Source organism: Dromaius novaehollandiae, chromosome Z, assembly GCF_036370855.1.
Source record: "Dromaius novaehollandiae isolate bDroNov1 chromosome Z, bDroNov1.hap1, whole genome shotgun sequence".
Classification (NCBI taxonomy): domain Eukaryota; kingdom Metazoa; phylum Chordata; class Aves; order Casuariiformes; family Dromaiidae; genus Dromaius; species Dromaius novaehollandiae.
The window spans coordinates 2,179,000-2,202,657 of record NC_088132.1 but is presented as its reverse complement, the minus strand read 5'-3'; the positions used below and the strand labels follow the sequence as shown (position 1 = coordinate 2,202,657).

Sequence of the window (23,658 nt, the reverse complement as noted above, 5' to 3'; positions counted from 1 at the left end):
TTGTTTCTGATCTAATCCCCTAACAGACAGGTGGAGATAGGCTTAACAGAAATGTTTCTCTTATAGCATAGTGAAGTAGAGCTGTTGTGATAGTGACTCTGCCTCTCTCTACTTCATTTGCTATACATCTTTAGTTTGGGGTTGGTTTGGATTTGTTTCCAACCCAAGCTGTTGTCCGTAATATCTACCTTGACAAATGTGGCTGGGAGGAAGAGAGACATGGATGAACATGAAGGAACTGCTTAAAAAGAAAGCTCTTGCTCAGCATCCCCATTCATCTCATTAGGCTCCTGTGGAAGAGAAGAGGAGGTTAGAGAAAGTTGATTTCTGCTTTTTAGCAGTGTGGTTTGCTCTGGCATGTCCACTCTTAATAGTTTTGGAGATTTCCAGGCTGAGTCACTTTCCATTAAGCTTATGCTGATACTTTTCTGCAGTCTGGATCTAAGCCAGCATCTAGTCCTGCTGGATGCTGTGTAGGCAAAAGAAATCTCTCTCCCTAAAGAATATGAACTCCAACATAGCCTAACCTGCTTGTGTAGCTTCCACTAGAACACAGCTCTGCTGCTGAGCCCTGCCAGGATGGAAACAGGCTTGAGTTCAGGCTTGCCTGAGCTGACTCATAGTCTTTGCTGGGGCCAATAAAATGCTTGCAGGGCTTGTGCTGGAAGGCTGTCTGGCTATGAGAATCCTGGCTGTGATATGGGATACCTATTGTGTGTCAAGATAGGCTCATCAGTTTGGCCATGGTCAAAGGAGAGGTACATCACTAGGCTTGCACAGCAGCACAGTTTTTCTGTTGCATGTGCTGGAAATTAATCTATCATCTGTGTCTGAAAGCTTCTGCTTTGGGTGTCTGCTGTCTTCTGGTCACTTTTCTGGTGCAGATACTGCTGCCCTAATTCAGTAGATATTCTCTTCTCTTTTTGTGTCCCTGTGCTGGGACATCCTGTGCTCTGGCTACAGCAGCAGATGTGCAGCCTCCTGACAGGTGAGCCTGCCTACACTGCAGGGTAGTCCCTAGTAGCACTGTTCTGCAGGCAGTATGTCTGCTGCCTGGAAGGATCCTCAAGCTGTCCCCAGGATATGAGGCAGCTCTGCATTGACACAAGCTATGGGTTTGCATTGGGTCTTCAGTGCTCTCTGCATTTCCTTTGTGGGAAATTTGTTTTCTGCTCAAGATTCAGGGGTGTTTTCTGTCCTCGGACCTGCTCTCTGTTCTCCCTGTCCCTTCCGCATTCTCACCATGTCTCCATCTTGCCCTTCTTCCCTTCTTCTGCTTGTGGTCTCATCTTCCTCTCCTCTTTCTCAAGTCCCCCAGACATGCCTGTCTCTCATCCATCCTCTTCCTACCTAACACCTCGTCCCACTCTTGCCTCTTTGCATCTCTGGGGTTTGCCTTGTTCAGTGTTCAGGCCCTTGGTCCCTGTCACCCAAGACCCTCTCCTATTTACCCTGTGTTTATTTCTGCCCACAAGAAAGGAGCCTGATGTGATTCTTTGTTCATCCTCATCCTTCTGTCACCCTGGGCTAGCCCAGACCTAGCAGTACTAGGAGCCCAAGCAGCTGTAGGAGGCTCAAGAAGGAGAGTGGTTGTAGCCTCTCAGACTGCACAAAAGGGGGGCAGGGGGACATACCTGAATAAGTGACACTTAAAACTTTAAAAAATAAATATTGGGATGGGATAAATACAGGATATTTATCTCTCTTCAGTTTTTTCTGTGGTGTAGCCTAATGCAGAAGTTTTGCACTGTGAATTGAGTTTTTCCTTATCTATTAGTTTTGATAATTTTCCAAAGGCAAAGAATATTATCAGAGTTACCATGAGCTTCCCACGCAAGGGTGGTGATTGTGTGCTGCTCAGAGGTCGTTTTTCTTTCAAAGTGAACAAAATATCAAAAACAGAAACTTCTTTGTTTGGCAACACTGAAATACAAGCTAAATATTTACACTACAGTGCTATGGGACCAGGGCATTTCTTTCTCCAGTGAGATCACTCTTAAGTGTGGCTTTACAGACAGTTTTCTCAGCTAGGAATAAAATAGCCACAAAAGTGACATTATTGGTTTAAAAAGTAATTGTCCCTAAGAGTCATGTGCATGTACATGGAAATCCTAGGCCCCATTTTGTGTGTATTGTGCTTGTCCTATGAAATGGCTGAGTTTTATTTCACTCAGAAAAAGAGAATAAATTGATTAGTTTCTACTACGTTTGTTTTTTGTTTGCAACTCACTTGGTGAAATCTTTGGGCTTTGTAACGATTTCCCCCCCCCCCTTTTTTTTCCTGTTATCAGGTGAATTCCAAAACAGTATTTATTTTAGTGTTGATTTTGAAAAAGGAAAGCTTTTTGTTGTGTTGGTTCTTTCTTCATCTTTAGTTTTTAATTTGTCTGCATGCAGCTGTAAAATAATTAGGCATAATCCATCCAAAGTAGACTTGGATTTGCTCTGTGTAAATTTTCTCTTAAGGGTTTATGTAATTTTCTTTTATGAAGATGCACTTAATTAAAACATAGCTTTTAAAAGTGACAAACCAAAAGGAAATTTACTTGAAAAGTGTTATGATATGTGAATCCTTTTATTGGGTTCACATCAGCATGTGAAGAATGTTTAGTCTGTCACTTTTAAAAGCTATGTTTTAGTTCTGTTTTACAGTATTAGGAGGGTAAACACTTTCTGTGTTTACAGACTATCTATGATTAGATCTGTAATTCAGTACAACTTAATATGTGTGAGATACCTGGTTATTTGTTACAAATGAATGTGTCAGGATTGGCAACAAGCATAGGTTCAAACTACTTTCTAACCAGTGCTCACTATACTTAATCTAGTTCCTGGGCAGTATACATATTGAAAACAAGGCAACAGGAGCTCTGACTTCTAAATTTGAAACAATGAAATGTATGCAGTGTAGAATTTTTGTCCTTCTGCTGAGAAGTCTGAAGTGCTGCTGACTTTTTTCAAGTGCCATTCTTCAGAGTAGCTTGCTAAACTAGCCCTATGTTTTTTTGTTCCATTTTAACTGAGGTGGATTTCTCTGACAAGCACAACCTTGGCCTATGTGGTAATAGAGATGCTGGCAATGGGCAAATCTCACTTTACCAGTCCCAACTACTGCTGAAGTTATGGAGGTTGTGAACTTAAAGGTGACCTCTGCTAAAACCTTCCTATTTTAAGATCCATCTGGAAGGAGGGCAGATATTTGTGATTTGAAGTGCAGACACAATGAGACTTTACACAGCAAATGTTTTCAATTTACTGTGTAACAGACCTGGGAAACAAAGCAAAATGGCAAGAAACACTGAGAGTTATTGTGTAGTCAATTATTCATGGAAGTCGGAACAGAACATTTGTTCCCTTGCAATCATTTCAAGACTTACTGCTGAAATGATATGTATCAAGCCTGGTTTCTACTCTGCACATGGACAGATGGGGAAGAGGCTGCAGGTGTGCATGGCCTGTGTTGTCTGCTCAGTCTGAGGGCATCATGCTCACAGTGTGGCTCCCAAGCACAGCACAGAGCTGGTCTGTTGGTGTCATGCTGACACTTACAGAGCAGAAGGTGCATAGCCTTCCTCAGGAGCGTTTGCTGTTAATGGCACTGCGAAAAGACAAGACGGGGCTCTGCTCCTTGGAATGCAGCATACTGCCTGTGTATGGCTTGAGTTCTTTCACAAACAGGTTTTGTTTTGTTTTGTTGGAGTCTGCACGGTGATGCAAGCAGGAAGGAAATAATGGCTAAAGCTGAGATGTGTTTTTGAAGGCTTTTATGGGATGAGGGCAGGTCTTGTTAGACCTCCTGCTGGGCTTGGCAAACCTGTTTGGTTAGAAGGGCTGAGAGCCTGGCTAAATGACAGGAACAAAGTAATTTTCTGTTACATAAGTCTGTCTGGAAGGGGAGATGGCAACACTGGAGAGCCCATTCAAGAACATCAGGCTGACACTGGCTTCTTCTTGAGTGCATGATAAATACCCATATAAATACTGCTTTATAAAATAAATGGCCCTTGGTGTGTAAGGGGCCAGATGCCCCATTCAAGGCCACCACTCATTCCTTGGCTTCCTTGAAGAAGAACTGCAGATATCAAACTTGGACAGTTCTGCTGGCTGCAGTTGCTCATGCACAGCAAGCTGCTGCTTAAGGCCTGGGGAAGCAGAAGAGTGGTGGCATGCCACCACCACCACCACCACCACCACCCCCGTGGGTTATGGCACTACCTGCAGGGCAGGAGAAGAGAGGAAGCATGGAGAAAGGGGAGGGGGTGTAGCCAGTTCCACAACTGTAATGGTGATGTAAACAGAAATATCATGTCAATAAGAAGCTTTCCACTCCAGCTGCCTGGAGCTGAGCTGCTGAAGTGTAGGTACTGCAGCTTTGGATAGGATGGGATTTGAAATGACCTAAAAGGAGTTCTGATAACAGTGTCACATGGGTTGGTGCCTTTGGGTATCATGCTTGCCAGTTTTAGACTGTCTGATAACTGTTTCAGGCTATTTCTTCCTGCCAATTTACACACACATTAAGGGGAAAAAAAAAAAAAAAAAAGGTAGGAGTCCAGAGACATGTCTGAGCTTTTCAGAGAAATAAAACATTCAGAAGCTTCTGAAATTTGTCTGTGCTGCTTTTGAAGATCAGACCTTTCTTTTAACCATCACGATATTGTAAGGATACTGCTGTTTACAGTTGGATAAGGGTTTGTTTGTTTTGTGAACTGAATGTTTTTGGTGTCTGAAAGCTGTTGCACAGTAGCTGAAGACATTCAGTTCACCAGTATTCATAAGGTTCCCAGTTTGTAGTACCAAGTGCTTTTCTTATAGCTGAAGCAAGTGCTGTGTGTATGTTTCAGTGGCAGGTACACACATGCCCTGTTTCTCCTTGTTCAGCTAATCAACTTTCATTAGTCAGTAATTAAGCCAAATCTGAATTTCCATTAAAAAAAGTAACCTGTATATTTCTGGCATGTAAACTTCAGAATATTTGTGAATACATTTGTCCCACTTCGGCAGTAATTTCCAATGACTTAACTAATTGGAGAAACAATCTGGAACTATCCTAAATCTCCTAAACTAAAAAAAAAAAAAAAAAATCCAAAACTCTTTCCCCATCCAGTACATCTCTCTTCTATATGCTTTATCTTATTGAAGACTACAGCCATCTTCCTCTTGCATAGAGCTTCTTTAAACCAGTAAGTACTACCAGCCATATGCCTCACTGGCTGTATGTTGTAACAAGCTGAGCCCTAAATGCGTGGGATCTATAGCGTGCTGTTGCAGGGATGCCCTTTAAGCATCCTTATAGGATTGTTTTTTCTAGCTTTGCTGCTGAAATTCACAGGAGAGCTGATTGCTCTGTGTGCGTGTCTGTGTGGGTCTTGTAGCGTTTGCCTCTTGACACCAGTGACATTTGTTTTACATGGTCCCCGCTAGATAAACTGAAAAGCAATAATCTATCAGCAGCTGGGAATGTTACTTTCTGATGATGAAGAAACAATCCTAAAATGCAGGGATAGACTCCAGAAGATGGTATGGGTAGCTCCTGTAACTGCTTCTGCCAATATTCTCTCCTTTAATTGTGTGAAATTACTAAATGCATAGAATCTTAGTTTTTGTAGGCATGAGGATGCAGGTCTTGTTAGTATGTGCTTTGTTACAGACGATGCAGTGTTCTGAGAAATTACAGCTCTGCTGATGAGCCATATCTCCTTCCTTGGAATAATACAGTTTGTGAGAGAAACTGACAAATGGCTTTATCCCTTTTCATCACTCTTTGTACCCTTGTATTTCAAGACAAAAAAGGCTTGTGCCAGCATTGTATAAGTGAATCTGTTTTTTTAAATCTTTGATGCTTGCTGGCATTTTTGATATGGATATAGATGGGTGTTTGCTGTCCATATTTGCATCCACATCATTGTTCAGGTATTCTATGTAGCTGAGGCAGGCTGGATTCTTGGTGTTCTTAATTTGTTCTCTTAATTATGGCAGATGAAACGACTGAAAAGGCTGTCTTTGGTACTGTGAGGGGTAGCTTGACAGTATCATCTTACGGGGAGAGAATATCAAAAGTGTTAATATAAGCCCTGGTCATTTTACCTGTGTTTGGAAGCATGTGGATTACATTATTCAGTTTTAGAAAGGCAAGAGTTTTGGGACTGTACTGTGCACTGTTAAATATGGCATCTTCAGATGCTACGCAATTTTGTAGATAAACCACTAAATTTCATGCTAGTGGATGCATGTTTATTCTCCTTGAAAAGTGTGATACCTCTCTAAATGCTACTGCTATGTTGGTCCTTGTTAACCTTGCTTGCCTGGAGAGGTAACTATTGTGTATCTTGCAGCCCAGTTTAATGGAAGTGAGAAACGGCAGGCATCTCCTTCTCCCTCAAATGACCAGCGCAGGCAATTACGAGCACCCGGAGGAGGCTTTAAACCCATCAAACATGGCAGTCCAGAATTTTGTGGAATCCTTGGAGAGAGAATAGATCCAACTATTCCACTGGAAAAACAGATGTAAGTAAGCATAGTAATTGCTCTCTACCTCTTTGCTCCACGCTTGTAGGAGCAGTGGATGTCCTCCATCCTGCTGTGCAGCTCCTATTCCTCTGTGTCACCTGTGTTAATGCTCACAGAAAATTATTTTTATTAGTTCTGCAGAGCTTAAGTAATTTCCATGAGGGATAAAATAAAGTTAAATGGGAACCTCTTTGAACTCACCTCAGGAATGATGAATTTTATCTGCCAAGTCACATGTGGCTTACTCCACTTTTATCCATGTTGTTTCATTACTTTGGGGAAAATAGGTGTGGATCACCTACATCTGAACTGTGCTTTAGAGCTTTGTGAATTCCTTACATTCATGGTTGTGTAGCATACTTCTGGTACCTCACATGTGCCTTACCTCTAGCTGTTACACTGCTCTAGGGAGAGATTGAGACTGCTTACAGATCTTTCAGACAAGAGACAGTTATTTCTACTATGGTGTTGTCAAACTTGGGATGATACGTAGAGGTGGCTTTGTCAGCTCCAAATTCAAGCTGTGGGGGAATTCCCTTGAATGAATGTCTGTTATCCAAAAGGGTGACCTCTGTCCTGCCTCATTGCTGTCCTTTGCTGACCCATTTGGACAGGCTGGTTTGTGTGTTGGAGTGATCCACTGTCCTGTACCATACCAAAGGTGCAGCCTCAAAGATGGGGCTGGAATCCTGTCTGATCCGAAAGAGAAAAAAAGATCTTATCGTGGTATAGTCTGTGCTAGTTGGACTGTTGGCTGTGAGCACTGAGGAGTCCAAGAAATTCACACAGTAGGGTCAGGGAACTGTGTCTTGAGTCCATCATAGTAGTTCTACACCAGACCCTGATGATCTAAGTTAGATGGAGAATTTCTTTTTGGAAGAGAGGGAGGGCATAACTTAGCACACATTTGAATGCCCTCTGAGTGGAAAGCTTTGTCCCTGAGTGGCAGCAGTATTGGGAACATTAGTGTTGAATCCTATCGCACCTCAAATCCTCAGTAGGGGAGAAAACTCCTGTCTGACAGTTGTGGCTGAGGGAAAGTGGTTCCAGAAATTCCTTTTCCTTTGGCACTCTGTTTTTCCATGCAACACTTGGACCCTTAAGCTTGAAATGAAGAATAATATCACCCACATGATATGATGTTTTACCTCATTAACCACAGCCAAAGCTTTGAGGCACTCGCTCACTGACGGAGGGTAGATGCATCTCTAACACAGGGAACAGCAACTTCTCTTGTGAAATTACTCACTGAACACACTATAGGTAAATAATTAAAGCACTTTACATTTGTATATAAAATTTGATCTGCAGACTTGAATAGTTATAGTCCAAAAATACATTAAAAATATTGCAGAAAATTGAGCATCTGTTAATTAACTTTTGACTCTTATATAGGTTATTGTGTAGTTCTCTTTCAATTTATCTGCTGAATGTTTTTGGTAACCTGTTTAATTCATGGGGCAATCTGATGTTAATGTTTAGTCCTTAATTTGCAGTGGACACACTAGGCATGCTGATCACTGCAATTTAAACTAAAGACTGCAGATTTAACCCACTTCAATAATTAAAGGAGATAAAACTATTCATACTGGATTCTTTTAGGTTCTTTTGTATGTAGGATCAAACATGAAGTGAATGTGCAGTTAACAATAATGTGTCAGAAAACTGAATAGCTTGGATTTATCATCCTGTAGATTAATCATACTCATCTGAACTGATCACATTTTAGTGAGACCTCTCCACAGCATCTTTGAAGCCAGTCCCTCATTCTTTCTCTCTGCAAATATGGTTTTAGTAGAGAGCAGGATCTAGAGGAAAGGAAATGTGCCAATTAACAGGCTAATTGGCAAAGCATAGGCTAGGAACTTGGAACTTTCCCAAACAGGCTGAAGTACCAAGGCGTGATAATATATCAAGCAATGAGTTGATTGTGATTAAGGGATCCCTGCTTACGAACTTAGTAACTCATAGACACAGGGAAATTGAATGAAATTGTTCTGCTCCCTCAAAGTAACCGTGAAAAAAGGAAAGTGTGCTCTGCTTTGTTTTCTTTATCTCATTGAAAGTGAATCCCTCCCAGCCTTATATATAAGATCTGGTGACTTGTTTTGCTCTGACCAATTCAGAGACAGATTATGTCATGCGTTATGTGAGCTGCAATAACTGATTGCACCTGCTGCATAACTGATGCAGCTGTCCTGTCTTCAGTGGAGCTGTGGCCACTGAGAGCTGAAATCTGATCATTGACAAAATCAGGGAAATCAGGAAGAACGTCTACAAGCCATAGTTCAGGATGCTTTCAATTAACCTTAGGAGGAAATCCTGATAAAGGTAGAAGTACATGCTTACATTTGAATTTTGCTTCTACGTTTGTATTGTGTACCTGTATTTTTCCAAGATATCTCAGAAGGCATGAACATTTTCAGGTTCTTGTGTCTAACACTTTTTCACTGGCATGTTTCTCAAGTATCATTTCACTCTTCTCTGAATGTATTCTTGACATTTGAGTCTTGACCTCTCTGTGCAAATATCTGTATGTTGACATTTAAAGAATAGACATGCCCAGGGTGAACAGCGGCAAAAGTCAAGAACTTTCAGCTGACTATAGCACCATGCTTATCTCTCTGGATAACTGGATCATGAACAATCTGACTGTCCTGTCTCCACTGGCATACGATGCACAAGCAATTACACTTCTGAATACTGAGGTTTACTCTCAGCTGTAGCCAGAGCTTCTGGGATTTGTTTTTCAAATCAGATATTCTCTATCAGCAGTTCTCTTTTTACTTTGTTGTTCGTCTCCCAACTCTAATTTTGAAAGCTAGTTTTGTTCCTTGGAAACAACTTGGTGTTCTTTGTCCATGAGCCTGAGCCTGTCCTCTGGGGAACACAAGGCCCAAAGAACAGATGAAATACTTCCATGTGAATCTTGGATTTCAGGACACTTTCCTGGTTTTGGCTGTGCTTGCATTTTCTGTTGGTTTTATTTGCCACTTTCCTTGGGGGAACAGAAAGAGAAACCATTTATAGCATTAAGAATAATTTTTCCCAATTCCATTTTCTGATTGACTTTTATTAATTTAGTATCCTTCTCTTATGCTCAGAATACAACGTCGCCCTTAAGTTGCTTGTTGAGAAATATCTTTTAGCAGTAAGTAGCTGATGGAGGAAGGGGGAACATTGTCTAAAAACAACCGCACTTGAGGATCCTTTATTGCTCCTTGTGGTGTGATGGAGCTGTCACAGCATCTCTTTCTGATCTCTCTTGAATATACAATAGTTTAACCTTCTGTTCACTTTCTCTAATGCAGACTCTAGTTGCAACCAGAGCAGGCACATGAAGAATTTTAAATTTGATAACCAGCTTTTGTTTAGCGTATTCACCAGATTCGACAATGGAGCCGATGTTGGCCCAAGGTAGTTAAGAGCGTGAGTTCTGTGAAAGCAATCTCTCTGGTGTTTATTCACTTAGCTTTTAGGTAGAGCAGCTCCTTTCTTGGAGCAGGTTAGCAGGGAAATAAATTTAGAACAAATAGAAGGAAACTGTTTTGCACAAGGCCAGTCCTGGTTCCTGGCACTGACTGATGTTTGCATCCTAAGCAGGCAGAGCAGCATCATCTCATGCCTTGAAGTGCAGCTGGCAACTGCAGGAAGAAGGAGATTTCTCTTAGAGATGTGATTGAATCTCTGCAGTGCCAGGCTCATTATGTGGTTGGAAGAAGTTGGGGAAAGGGTCTGCTGCCTTTCAAAATGTTTGTTACTGGATTGTAAGATTTTAATCCTTGATACAGTGCAGCATGTGCTGAGGAGATTCGTTGCTTGCAATGGTCAGTTTAATAAAGGACCCACCTTCTCTATTATGAGTTCCTTTCTTTGCAGCATAGAAGAGCTTTCAAAATTGATCATGGCCTTTCCACAGATTTCCCCCAAGGATTTACTAAAAATGCTCTGGAGTTTTCCCAGCCCTGCTTAGAAAGTGCCTTTGTTGTAGATCTTCACATGAGGAAACTGGCACCCTTCTTTATTGCTTTTCTCCTTTCTTAAAGACTTTTTTGCAAATCTTTTCCCATATTAATTGACTGTATTCTTCAGAAGTGGTTTTGTTTGCCTTCAATTGGAATACTGGTGTAGTATGGGGACAGAATAGAGTAAGCATGTATACTGGGGTTCGAGTGCTTGCAAGTTAGAGATTACAATGTGCTGTTCTTGATGAGAATTTATTACATAAATATTTACATCAATCCTGTCACGTGCTGTCTTGATCTAAACTTTTCCCTTCAGCGGAAAGGAACTACAAGCTTAATGTTAACTTCAGATAAGGCAAGCAATGCGCTTTTTATCCTTAAGATGTTAGATCTTTAAATATCATTTATTCATGCCTTAAAGAAACAAAGTAGTGAAAGCAGTATCATTTGGAATATCCATGTCTTAATCTCTCTGCTTTTTCCTAGATGGTATCATGGAGCAATCAGTCGGACAGATGCAGAAAACCTGTTACGTTTATGTAAAGAGTGTAGCTACCTTGTAAGAAATAGTCAAACAAGCAAGCATGACTATTCTCTTTCACTGAAGTAAGTATCTGTCAGTAAAACACATGAATGTAATTTATACGCCAGAACTTTTGTGGTGCAAGAAGAGAAAATGAGCCAGTCTGTTGCACCAGTTCAGCTCAGTAAAGCACCCAGAGGATTTGAGACTGTTGGCCTGCATGATATATAGTGACAGTCACTGATCTGGGATCTGATAAGAGGTTGTTAGTTTTTGGTGCTTGTTTAACAAAATAAACTTGGAGTTTTCTGTGCGTCTGATTAGAAATGCTACTACTGCTTCTGTTTTAATTCAGATTTAGCAGCTGTGTAGTTTGGGATTTTATTCTTTTTGTAAAAGGCTCTTCAGTCATAGGAGGAACGAAGCTTCGTGTTGTTTGTTGTGGTAGAAGTGGGCAGCGTTGTTACTGGTTCTTGCCAATAAAAAGCCCAGAATCAAGGCTGAATACTGGTTCTTGCCAATAAAAAGCCCAGAATCAAGGCTGAAGGACCTTCAGAGTTAGAAAGTGAGCCTTGTTCCAGTATTTTAGTGACATTTATAACTTTCATCACTGACCTTAGGCTGATCAGGGTATATTACAAATGTTAGCTTCAACATATGCTCACTTGCATTTCCAGCAAAGGAAGTTCCCAGGTTCCCAGGTCTTCTGTGCGTGAGAACAAGTCTCTTGATGGGTATACAGGTGTAAAGAAGATTGTTTCCGTGCTTTTCTTCCAGGATATGGTCTGATGTGGAAAAGCCCTGTGACACAGGCCTGCCTGCCTTGTTTACCATTGCTGTTGTGGACAGTCTGGCTCTTACACTGTTTCTTCACAGAGATGTGCTAGAGGCATGTTTTATCTCTGGGATGATGGTAACACTTTCAAAAACAGCTCTTTACCTGCACGTGCAAAGAGACATTTGTACATTCTGAGGTTCACTAGAAATAAAGGGCCCCAGCTTTCCTGGCTTAGCCTGATAGTCTAAGTAGTAGATTTCAGGTTGATTTTATATCCTCGCTTTGGGTTGAGTAGAAGTGCATCCGTTACCCAGTTTTAAGATGTGGTCTGAAAGTATTTTTCTTAAGCACTAGAACAGCTCTTGAAATACGGATTTCTCTGTCACTGTTGTTGTGATCTCTCTGTAATACAGATGTGTGCCTTAAAGAACTGGAACATACCTGCTTTAGAAATGAGGTTCAGCTCCTGTTGTCCCCTTTATCATTTGATCTGTGTGTTCTCTAGTGTGTTCCTCTAGTTATTTCAAAACATGGAGGCATATACCATCAGCCCTTCAAATATAAGTAGGCTTAAAAATTCCTTTTCATATTCTGTAAGTCTTGATATATGACTTTTGTTATTAAAGCAGACCATAGAATTTCACTTAATTCTTACATCAGCCGTGTGATTTTTATTTATCTAGAGCATACCTTTAGGAAAAAAGTTAAGACAGCTCACTTTCTGTGCTTCTGCTGCAATAGTTAATTATCCTTTCTCTGCATCACCTAAGTCTTTATTTCTACTTAATTCTTAAAAGAAAAAAAAAAGTACATCTGGATGCTGGCTCTTGTTGGCCCTTTTGCATGTTATATTGCTGAGTTTTCCAACCCAGATTTCCTAGTAGTGCGTATTTTAAATCTCCTGCACTAAACAGACTGACCTTTTCCCATACAGTTGTCAGAACCAGAGCTGACTGTGTTCTTGATGCAGTCTGTTAATTCTGTCTACCAGTGCCCTGTGATGCTGATTATTCTCGCATGGCCCCTTTAGAGCTTACATATTCTTCTTGAGCATGGTATCACACTCAGAATTCATATCCTGTTCATTAGTCAGCGATAGTTGTGTTCTTTGTTTTTTGTTTTTATAATAGCTCACCGGTGTTCTTTCTCCCAAGGTATCTAGCTGAGTCATGTTGCTTAACCACAGTTTAGTTGCCGTACAAACCCACTTGCCCTGCTAGCAGCCTGCTTCTATTTTACTTGGCATCTCAAGGACCATTGATTATCACCTGCAAACTCCTCACAAAGTTGGTGCTTGATACTGGTGTTTTGTCACATCTGGTTCTTACTAACTGCCATCTGGCCCTCCTCCCCTTCTCCCCTCACTTAGGACATTCCACGTATAATTCATTATTCCTTTCTAATTCTCTGTTAACGAAGATGGTTTTCCAGCCAAAGTAGCGTTTGGAGGTTTTTTGGTAACGGAGTAATGTTGTTCTTTAAGCTCAGATAATTAAGTTTTTGGACAACTCAACCAAGGCTTATGAATTTAGACGAGAGAAACATTTCCTTGCAATCAGCCTGGTTTATGACGTCTAAGCTACAGGAAAAGAGCCCCTGTTAAAGGGCCAAATGCATATTACTATTTGGGGCTCTGATTCCTTTGCCCAGGGGCATGTGATCAGTCTGTGGTCGTTTTCATTTTTGTCTACGCATCCTTAACTTTAGGTCAGCACGAAATCTCTTCATTAATTTTATTGCCATGCAGTCTTATATTCTTATTAGTATTTATCTTGCTGAACCTCCTGCTTCTTTCATTCTTTGAAATGTGAAACACGATGTATTACTCATTTCTAAAATAGGCAGTTTTCACCCTTTTCCATCTCTGTTATTGAACTTCCAATGAATTTGGCACTAGCAATGTGTTTCCTTTTCAGCATTTGTTGTTATCTCTGTTGCAGGCTATAATCTGAAACTCATTTGGCACTCTAGTGTTTTTTGTCTTTTGCTTTATTTTGTATTTCCCTAGCAAGTCCATCTCTGGGCATTGCTTCAGATGTATACTTTTCTGGATATCCTTCCAACTGATGGCAGAGTAAAATCGTGACTGAGGTCAAGTGATTGTCATGTGCTCCTGGTGTACTTTGTATCCCAGTGGGTTTCTAGCTTAAGCAGCCCTATCACTTCCCCTGTGTGATGATAAGGGAGATTTCAAGTGTGTGTACTTTCACAGTTCCCTTGACTTCAGTGAATGGGCTAAGAAGTGTATCTGTGAGCCTGACGGTGTTCAGATGTCCAGTGCCTCATTTTCAGTGGCATTTATATGAGACCATCTGTTTCATCTCTCATTTTCACCAGCACAGGAGTATGGCTTATATAGGAGAGATGCTCAAAACAAGATGTGCATGGAGTAGTCAAGGGGTTAACCAGACACAGCAGTAACCAGCTGCCTCCTCCTCAGATTATAGTGAGAATGTGTATAACCTTGTCCTTAGCAGTGATCCCACTGCAAGGAGTAAAGATACTTCTGTTTGCGGAAAAGAGACCTTGAAACATTCAAATGCAGACCTAAGTTTTGACTGCCATCACTGGCAGGCAGATAATTTCCATCACAATCAGTAAGATGTGATAAGATACTGGAATTAATGTTGTAGGAAGAAGACATAAAGAGGGGGCAGGCAGTGGGTTGCTGGCATGATCATGGGTGGAGTTGTGTGTGGATGCCCTACTGCAGTGTCTTCAATCATGCCAGCCAATTAAGAGTCTCTTTGTAATAACACGCTTATCCTGCCACCACCACACTAGCATTGCCGTGTGTCACTGTACCATTCCAGTGCCCCTCTTGCTGGGCTGGGCTGACATCTGGACTGTCAGCATAGGATGGGAAAAGATGGCTTTGCTCACCTTTCTTTTGACTGGCAGAGTCGGGTATACTGGAAGGCTTCTGTGCATGTGAGAGATCTGTAAAGATGAAGGTTTGGGAATGTTGCTGTTAGTACAGATTGAATGTCCATAGTCAAATGTTCAGAACAGACCCACTCAATGCCAAACATCTATGTTATTTTACTTCTCTGCTTATAACATAAAATGGAAAGCAGTAGCTGCAGTGCATCTGGTAGCCCACTATAAAGATGCACAGTATCTGTGGGGAATACCTGTTCATTTTGAATTTAGTTTTATTAATTCTCACCAACCATATGTTATTTACGCTTGTTATAAACTTGCAACTTGTCACTTGTTTCATTAACCTAACATAATTGTGTTAGGATATGGTTCCTGAATCCTAGCTTTGGAGTTGATAGATAGACAGCTGTTCTCCAAGTAATTCCTGAGTGTCCACGTTGGTTGGACTGGGCTTCGGGCTTCTGCTTAAACTAGGTCCTTGTACTAGGTGCTGCTCTGGTTTGATCCATACAGCGCCTCTGCTTAGTGTATAGTGTATGGCCTGTGTTTCCATGGAATGACCTCTTGGGAAGCAGTCAGTGACAGTTACATTGGAGAGTATAGGCATATGCTAGTGTTTGACTTCTGACTCTGAAGCTAACTGCAGTTTTAACTGTTTTCTGCCATGGTTTCAGTAAATTCATTGACATGCAAACTGAAGCTGATGATGAAGGACTGTGTAGGGGGTAGGTAAGGCCCCAAGACCCAAGGTTTTGTGATGCTCTTCTATTTTATTTGGTGGATTGTTGCCAGGCAACGGACTTCTTCAGGTGTTTGGAATTCATTTCTCAGGGGCCTTTTGAGCTGGGGTGTATTGCTGCTATTCCCCCAAAATGAAGGGCGTCTTGATTGCCAGGCCTATGGTGGTGGCATGTTTTGCAGGACAGACTGAGGGTCTTATCCCTAGCTATAGAGGGGATGGCTTTTTGCAAGGCATGTCAGGAAAGGAGGTTCTACTCCCTTCCACTTGCCATAGGTCAGTACTTACATCAGAATTCCATTGGAAATGCCACCAGAAACATGTTAAGAATCCTCTTCAGAAATGTTTTATATGACTTTGGAATACTCCGTTAAGTTTGACTACATCCTGATGTTTATTGATGTTTTCTTTTGTTTTGGTATTGTCTTGCTTCTTTGACAGAAAGGGTAGAAAATAGCAGTTAGGTTCACATTTGCCCAGCCAATGTTATGTAGCCATGGTTGGAGCAAATAGTAGAATAATCTTATTCTGTATTGTAAGGGTGAGGCGGGGGCACCGCCTGGACTCCCAGCAGGGACGGATACACAAACACAAGGCATACGATGGTTGATATGGAGCATTTATTACCTCTGCATCTGAACGGGGATTCCCCGGCATTTTCCCGATCGAGGCAATAATGGAGCAGGGGATCCCTGGCACCGCTGAATGTCGCTTCAGGGTGAGGAACACCGGTGGGGGCACTAGCTGAAGTTTTTATGTACTATACACATGTGCAGTAAGCATATTGAGCTCATTGTTATTCCCGATTCAAAGCCCAGGTACCGTGCCACACTGGCACAGGCTCAACTATGTGACTGTGGGTCAACATGCCCTGTTGATGCTCCTTTTCCCACGGAATGGTCTGGCTAGCTTCCATCGTCTATCTCCTCGACATTCTTCCGCACTTTCCCATACATGTATAATATAATTTTATTGTAAATAGAGAATTAGCTTGCTTTTACCACTAAAACCACTGTCTCTGTAATTCGTATGGTGCTGACATGGTTGCACTGAAGAAGCATGTGAATTTGTCAGTCAGATCCCCTTTTTTCAGATGGGTCAGTATCAGAGTAGGAATACAGTAAACAAAAACTGTGAACAGAGTTTCAGTTTAGCTGACAGTTGTTGGCTAAGCACATCCCTGATAAGTCAAAAGTACCTCTGGAGAAAGTAGCAGCTGTCCCAGTGGCACTGAATGCCAGAACAATGTGTTTTGGAAAACAAGTATTGTCCTTTAAAAAACATCTAAGAGCTTTCTTTCAGAATAGAATTTCTGTGAATTTTGAAGAGCTGTGACATGGTGCTGTCATGAGAAGTTTAGACCAGTTTTTATCTACTCAATCAGATAAGCACTTTTTCAAACTGGAGCTACTTATTTTCGTTCAAGATAAGACTATAAAGTGTCTGAACTGTGGTATCATCAATGCCAAACTACTGCCAGCTACAAGGTGTTTATATCCCTCGTTGCTGGATAGCCCTTGGGTTAGAGCCCTGAGCTTAGCATCAACTTCCTCAAGGCCCCAGGTTCCCACTTGTCTTTGAGTGATCAGTGTTTCTAAAGCTCCAGCTATAACTCTTTTAACTCACAAGGAAATCACTGATACTTGAAAGATTTGAGACTCTAGCCATGCCATGACTGTAGGTGGGATGGCAGCTGGTCTCTTGTGTCCTGCTTCACAGTGGAGACTGTGCTTCCAGCCACAAGAGGATTACCTAGGGTAGGTGATGTGTGGAACATGTTTGTAGGCCACCTACTTTTTTTCTTGCTGACACCCCAATGCATAGAACGAGAAACAAAGCTGGTGACTGCAACTGCCTTGCAATTTTCCATCCACTTTGGGCCCAGGGCAGCTGCTAGGTACTGAAGGGCCAGGCTGAGCTTCAGGGGGATCTGTATATTTTTCCCAGGTGTCTGTGGAAAGCAAGAAGCAGGTTCTGTGTGGAGTGACAGCAAGTTCTAATCTGTCAAGTGGCAGCTACAGTGGGAGTCAGCACAATGGACTATTCTCCCTTCTTTGCCATGGAGATTGCAGTGCCTTAGAGAAGCAGCGTTTGGCCACAAGCTGAAATCAGAGCAGTGCCGCTTTACACAAAGTTATGAAGGCAATTGCAGGCCTCTTTAGCAAAAATCCCTTAAGAAGAATCCAGCCACTTCTGATTTCCTGTTTACATAGAGGGATCAGCGACCCATCACTTCTGTTTCGTTAAGCTCTGAAAGGAAAGATTTCCAACTTTCAAAGTAGCAAAAGGCATTATTAGCTAGATAACCCAAAAGATTCACTGGATAATGTGTATATACATTTCTGAGGCTGAGATGATCAAGTATGACAAACAGAATAGGGCAGAGGAGATGACAGTTCCTTTGATGTTGTTACTAAGTCTTCTGCTGAATACAGAGCTGAGGTATGCAGATCTAATGACAGGGATGATTACACACATTGAGTCAACTCCAAAATACTGTCTAAGTTGTGGAACTTAGAGAAATTGCCTATCATTAAAGGCAGTTTTTCACCCCACCAATTAGCCTTTTGTCAGGAGTGCAATTACATTGATCTTCCCCTGTGACATGACTTTTGCATTGTTGCCTATGGTAGGGAGTCACTGGGACTGGAAGGGGTGAAGAGCTGGCTGCTTTGCTGGGAGCCTGGCAGCACCAACCTGAGCTTCCTGCCTTTTTCAAGAGTCAGCCTGGCCTTTTTTTGTTTATAGCTGAATGTAGGTGTAGGCATCTAGCATTAGAAGGAAATGCTTGTAACTGTGACATAATGGTACACTTGTTTTCCTGGACAGGTCCCATTAGCCCTCATGCTCACCACAAAATGTCTTTTATCCCTCTCTTTACATCGTGGGCTTGGTCTTCTCTTGGCCGTGATTCTGCTCTCTCAGCCTCCCATGACTGCTTGGAGAAGAAGATTCCAGAGGAGGAGGGACCATGACCTTTTGCTGTCTCTCCTACTGTGACATTGAACAAACACATCTCCATCTTGCAGAATTCTCCATCAACACGTAGGTACATGATGCAATTCCAGTACAGCACAGTCCGCACAAGTGGCTTTGTGCAAGAGCAGTGTGTCCCCCTGCCACTTCAGAACATGCCATGCTGAGCATACAACCATCTGACAGCATAGAGGTGAGCCAGTATTACAGTTGTAAGATGCCATACTCTCCCCAGAGATGCTAGATGCTTGCTCTCATCCCCTTCTGAATCAGATTAGAAAACAGCTCTGTTGTAAAAGAGCCTAAGCCAGACCTGCCCTCAAAGACTGTCGATAGGTAGCAATGCTGAAGAACACTGGTGTAAAATAGCTTTGTACCTGTAGCAAAAGGATGACAGTTGACCAGAGCAGAAAAGATATGTAAAAACAGGAAGCACCTGAAGGAAGCCATGTTTTCTTTGTGGTCTTTTCTGAGGAACACCACTTACCTCTCTGAAGAGTGATCCTTCAGCCATTTCTAGTGGATGAAACTGATAGTTTGCGGAGTCTGCTGTTCTGAGCCAGTTTGCTTTGCTTTGGAGCCTGCTAAGGAGAGCTTGGAAGCAGGGCTGCATCATAGTATGTAAGCAGTCGTGTTCTCTGGATCAGTGGTGTAGCTGTTGCTGGTAGCACTATGTGGTGGAACTGGACTCCAAATCCACCCCCATGCCACAGCTGCAGACCACTCCTTTTCCTCTTATTGCATGCCTTAACTCCTCTATCATTATTTTTTCCAGCATGCTTGAAACAAAGCTGAATATCTCTGCCCCAAACAGCACAGGTGCCCTCGTGCGTGCCATAAGATGTGGAGAGAAGAGTGTCAGATGAGCCCTGGCCCCCAGAAAGGAATGGTTAATTTGTTTGTCTTGTTCCCAGGTCTGCAGACTTAATAGGCACTTGTCACATGCAGCAAGGCTCCTTGTGCCCCAGAGCTACCCTCCAAGTCTACTCCAGCAGGCTTTGCATGTTCAGGTGCTCCTTTAAGCCTTCATCCCATAGTCTAGTCCAACCTCTTCAGCACATCTCTTCAAAAACCATACAGCACAACTTGCAACAAGCAGGTTGTGACTCAGTTCTGGCCTTGTGAATTTAAATGCCATAAAATTCCCAGCAGTGCCTCAAGGCTGCCTGGTATCCCTTCAGACCTTGAAAACCTTTAGCTCAAGTACTGCACAGCCTGATCTACTCCAGAAGATACTAGGCCCAAGCATCGCTGTCCTCAGGCTGTCCACAGCTGTTGCCAGAGGCCACTGTGTGCCACATAGCAGCTCTTAAAAGTACACTGGAGAGACACAGGAGTAGCAGGGGCTTTTACTGCCTTATAGAACTGAAGGGCTGCTTTCAGTTTCTCCCTATGAAGCCTCTCTCCCTTGCACCTACATGTTTGGTGCTTTCTGTCAGTCTGGGAGATATTCTGGTGTAGTGGAAACTAGAGGGGATGTAGGCTGATCCAGAAGGCTGTGAAAGCCCCATAGAGCAAGGTAGTCCTGGTTCTCAGGTGTGCATAACCTTTTGCCTGAGACAAACTCATCAAGGTTGTGTGGGGTTTTTTTTATTTTTATTTATTTTATTGAAGTGCACAGATCCTTCTGGTGGCCTGTTAGAACCAAAAGGAGAGGGCCAGGGTTTGGGACCATTGCTGCTCTTCTATGTCCTTGAGTTGGTGTGTCCATTCAAGGTAGTAAGTTGCATTTGATTCACAGGAGTACATCCTTGGCTGCATTCCTTGCCAGAAGCAGGATAGCGAAAGGCTTCCCAGGAATGTCTGAAATGAAATTCACTGGCATTCAGCCATAACATCTCCCAGCTTCCCCACCTCTGTCACATCTGCTTGTGTTTCTCGTCTTTTCCTCTTGTCTTGTTCATTTAAAAGGATTCTTTTCCTTAGGATGGTCCTACTGCTCGTTAAGGAGGGGTTTTGCAAGAGTGGAGGACTGAGCCCTCAGTCAGCTCTGTGGTCCCATGGCACACTGAATGGGGCCATAAGGCCTGTGTGCGTGGAGGTCATGTGAAAGGCAAGTTACTCCAAAAAAAAAAAAAAAAAGTGTTGTTAAAGTAGGGGTTTTGCCTTAAGACAGGACTTTTATGCAAGGGCCTGTGGGCTCTTTGAGGTACAGAGAAAAAGGGGATTCCACGCCGTAGCTGGACGTGGTAAACAACTTCTCATCATCTGTTAGTAGAAGACAAATGATTGCTAGCCAAACTGGAGTGGTTACTGTTACAGCAGAAGAGCTGGGAGATGTACTAGATTGCTTTTTGCACAGTCCAGCTGCATTGCGTGTTTCCTTCAGGGACACTAGGACTGCTTCTGGGTCCCTCTGTTTCCCAATTTGGCCACCTTGAAAGGTAGCTACAGGTAGAGATAGAGCCCTGGAGCAGTGGGTATGGGTCTCTGCTATGGCCATGCTTTGGACCCAGGACAGCAGTGGTGAAGGTCCTACACAAGGCTGGAGCGATGGGCCAGCCAGGCTCGCTTTGGGAGCCTGCTGTATTAGCCGCCTAAGGCGAGTGATTATTAAACACGTTCTTAATTATCTAATCAAGTGCAATGTCTTGCTGTTACTTTTTTTTTTTTTAATATAACTAATTTGAGGAGAGATTCCTTCACTGTTTAGGCATATTGGTAAAAATTATAACTGCATACAGAAGCCTTAATGAAATGCTTTCAAATGACTGCAGTCACTTCTCACTTCTTAACTGATACACCCTGAAGAGCACTCAACTTCCTTTAGCTGGCATCCTCCCACTGGCTGATCATCTTTACTGTAGTTGTTTGCACCTTCTTTGACATCGGTTTAACTGGTGCAAGTGGTGTGTTCTTGGGAAACTGTATTTAGTAACAGGTGCTTAACTTAGGGTTGCACTCACCAATAGCTTATTTGCCCCACCAGAGGGTTTAGCGTGTCCCTTGCTCAAGAATTGCTATGCAAAACTTAAATATTGCACAAAAAGGAGCAAAAGTAACAACACAAAGTTGTTTCTTGGGTTCCTACCCCCCTCCCTCAATGACAACTGATAGAGCCTACAGTGTTTCCATTCCATTCTTAGGCTGATGCCTTTCCCTCATTAACCATCATAACGATTAGGCAGGCACATCAGGATAACTCACCAGAGGCCTTTGTAGTGGGTGCTTGCATTGTGTGTGAGCAGGAGGATGAGGGCAGAGAAGCAGTGACCTCCCTGGGGTCAGGCAGTGGATCAGCAACAGGAGCAGAAGCAAACAGACATGGTAGGGACCGTCCATGATGCAATGAAGTACGTAAGGGTAGTTAGCCTTCAGCTAGCTCTGTTAGTATACTAGGACGTTGACGGATACACCTCAGCTTGTGACGGGGGAGGTGAGGGGCAGGCAAAACATCTGTGTACCCACAGGAGTGTACCCACAGGAGTGACCCTATGAACTTTGTTAGTTCTCGGTCTTTGTGAAAATCAAGCAGCACACACATCTCTCCCTCATGGATATTTTAATAACATCTGTGGGAGAACCCTGAGGAAAGGATGAATTTACTCTCTCACATAGATGAGTGAAAATACAGTCCTCCCTTTTTTTTTGTGGAGCAGTGACGGTAAAATCTCAGCTCCTGGCAAATTCTCTAATCTCATTTGAGAGCAAACTCTGCCTGTGAATGTGGATGATTTATGAGTTTATAGATGGGGGGCTGAGTGGAAAAAGGCAATGAACACCCAGGTTAAGTAGATTTTTGGAACTCTACTATGCAATCTTGCTGCAAATCATGTAAACAACATAGGCACATTCTGAGACAAATAATAAAACAGTCTTTGTTACATAATAGTGCATAAATCGATCACTTTAGAGAATAAGTCGATCATTTAAAAGAGTAGAAAGACCAAGGTTTAATTTACAGAAAAAAAAGATCACCCTGGGGAAATAGGTTGTCCAGAAATTGATAAAATACTGGCCACAAGTGGATTGTTATCCACAGACTAAATTACGAAGAGCTGAAACTAGTGTCTCTAAATTGCATTTCCAAGCCTCCTTAAGTGTTTCAGGAGCCAAAGACACTTTGAATATTAATATTTAGGAGCATTACCTTTTACCATTTTAGTTCACTAAGCTAAAGCTTCCAATATCTGGTTGAGTTGATACTGAAATCCAATGAGTTACTTTTGTGTCTTCTGGTTACATTGCTTGATTTATGACTCTAGGGTTTTTTATTATTACTGTTTAGGCAAGAATGATTTTATTGAGTTATAGACACAATAAAATGCCTGATTGGTATGTCAGTGGACTGTGGAATTATTCTGTGGGGTGTGAGGTAAGCTCTGGTAATTATGTGGCTCTGTGTCGTTAAGATCATTCTGGGGCAAAAATTGCAGCATTTGAATGTTGCGCGCATCCCTCAGGCACTCACATTCATCATTGCCTTTTAGATGTGTTTATGCCTCTGGGAGACCTTTGTCAGCATGTGTGAGCCAGCATTTGCTTAATTCAGTGCAATACATTCTGATTCTGGGAAAAGGGAACAATGGCATGCTGATTTTATGTTGAGATTGTTAGCAATTTAAAGTCTATTCCTTAGCTTCATGTGGCAGATTTTTTAAAGCGTCAGTACTGCTCAGTTTTTGGTGGGGTTTTTCTTGTTTTGTTTTTAACCTAATCAGTGTTTTCATGGGACTGTTTCCCTTATAATGGAAGACTAGCTTTAAGTTTCCTGAAGCACAGCTATGCCTAGCAATGAGAATCTACACAAATATTGCCTATATTTGAAAAGTTAATATGAAAAGATGGTAGCAATTATTCAGCTGCATTTAAAACAACAGACATGTCTCCAAAGACCCTCTTTTCCAAAATCAGGAAAGCTTCTCTGTTCCAAGGACTTTGAGAGGACCAGACAGGTTTAGCTTGCATGGGAGTTTGCACGAGTTGTTTGTTGCCTTGCACCTGTTCCAAAAATGGCAGTAGAATGAGTGTGAAGCACGCATAAAAGTTGCTCTGTTATCAAGTCAAAAGGCATCTGAAGGTGAAAGCATTCATCAGGGTAGTTTAACTTGCTTATGTCAACACCTTGCTTATGTCAACACCTGTGATTTCAAGTTAGCATTGTTTACCCAGTAACAATTCACTGTGTGTGAATTGGCTGCCTCTGGAGGCTGGCTTGAGAAATGGTCTTTATGATGTATAGATTCATATGTTGTGCATCTCAGTAACAAACAAGAAATTGTTTTTGAAGACAAGTGCATGAGGCAAAAAACATCCTTCCGTGGGATTCTGGATTGAGGTCCAG

The 23,658-nt window shown here is 42.2% G+C and overlaps 1 protein-coding gene across 3 annotated transcripts in view; it reads left to right on the top strand.

Moving 5' to 3' along the window:
* Positions 1–23,658, top strand: part of SHB (SH2 domain containing adaptor protein B) — a 119,070-nt gene that overhangs the window by 58,218 nt on the left and 37,194 nt on the right. For 2 of the 3 annotated variants that reach the window (XR_010385956.1, XM_064501378.1), the window contains exons 4-5: positions 6,336–6,507; positions 10,962–11,081. Coding sequence is in view for 2 of the 3 variants with exons in the window: in XM_064501378.1 (XP_064357448.1) it covers positions 6,336–6,507; positions 10,962–11,081 (292 nt within the window). In the remaining variant the exon portion in view is untranslated. The remainder of the gene's footprint in view (positions 1–6,335; positions 6,508–10,961; positions 11,082–23,658) is intronic. The other variant, XM_064501379.1, reaches the window with a different exon arrangement.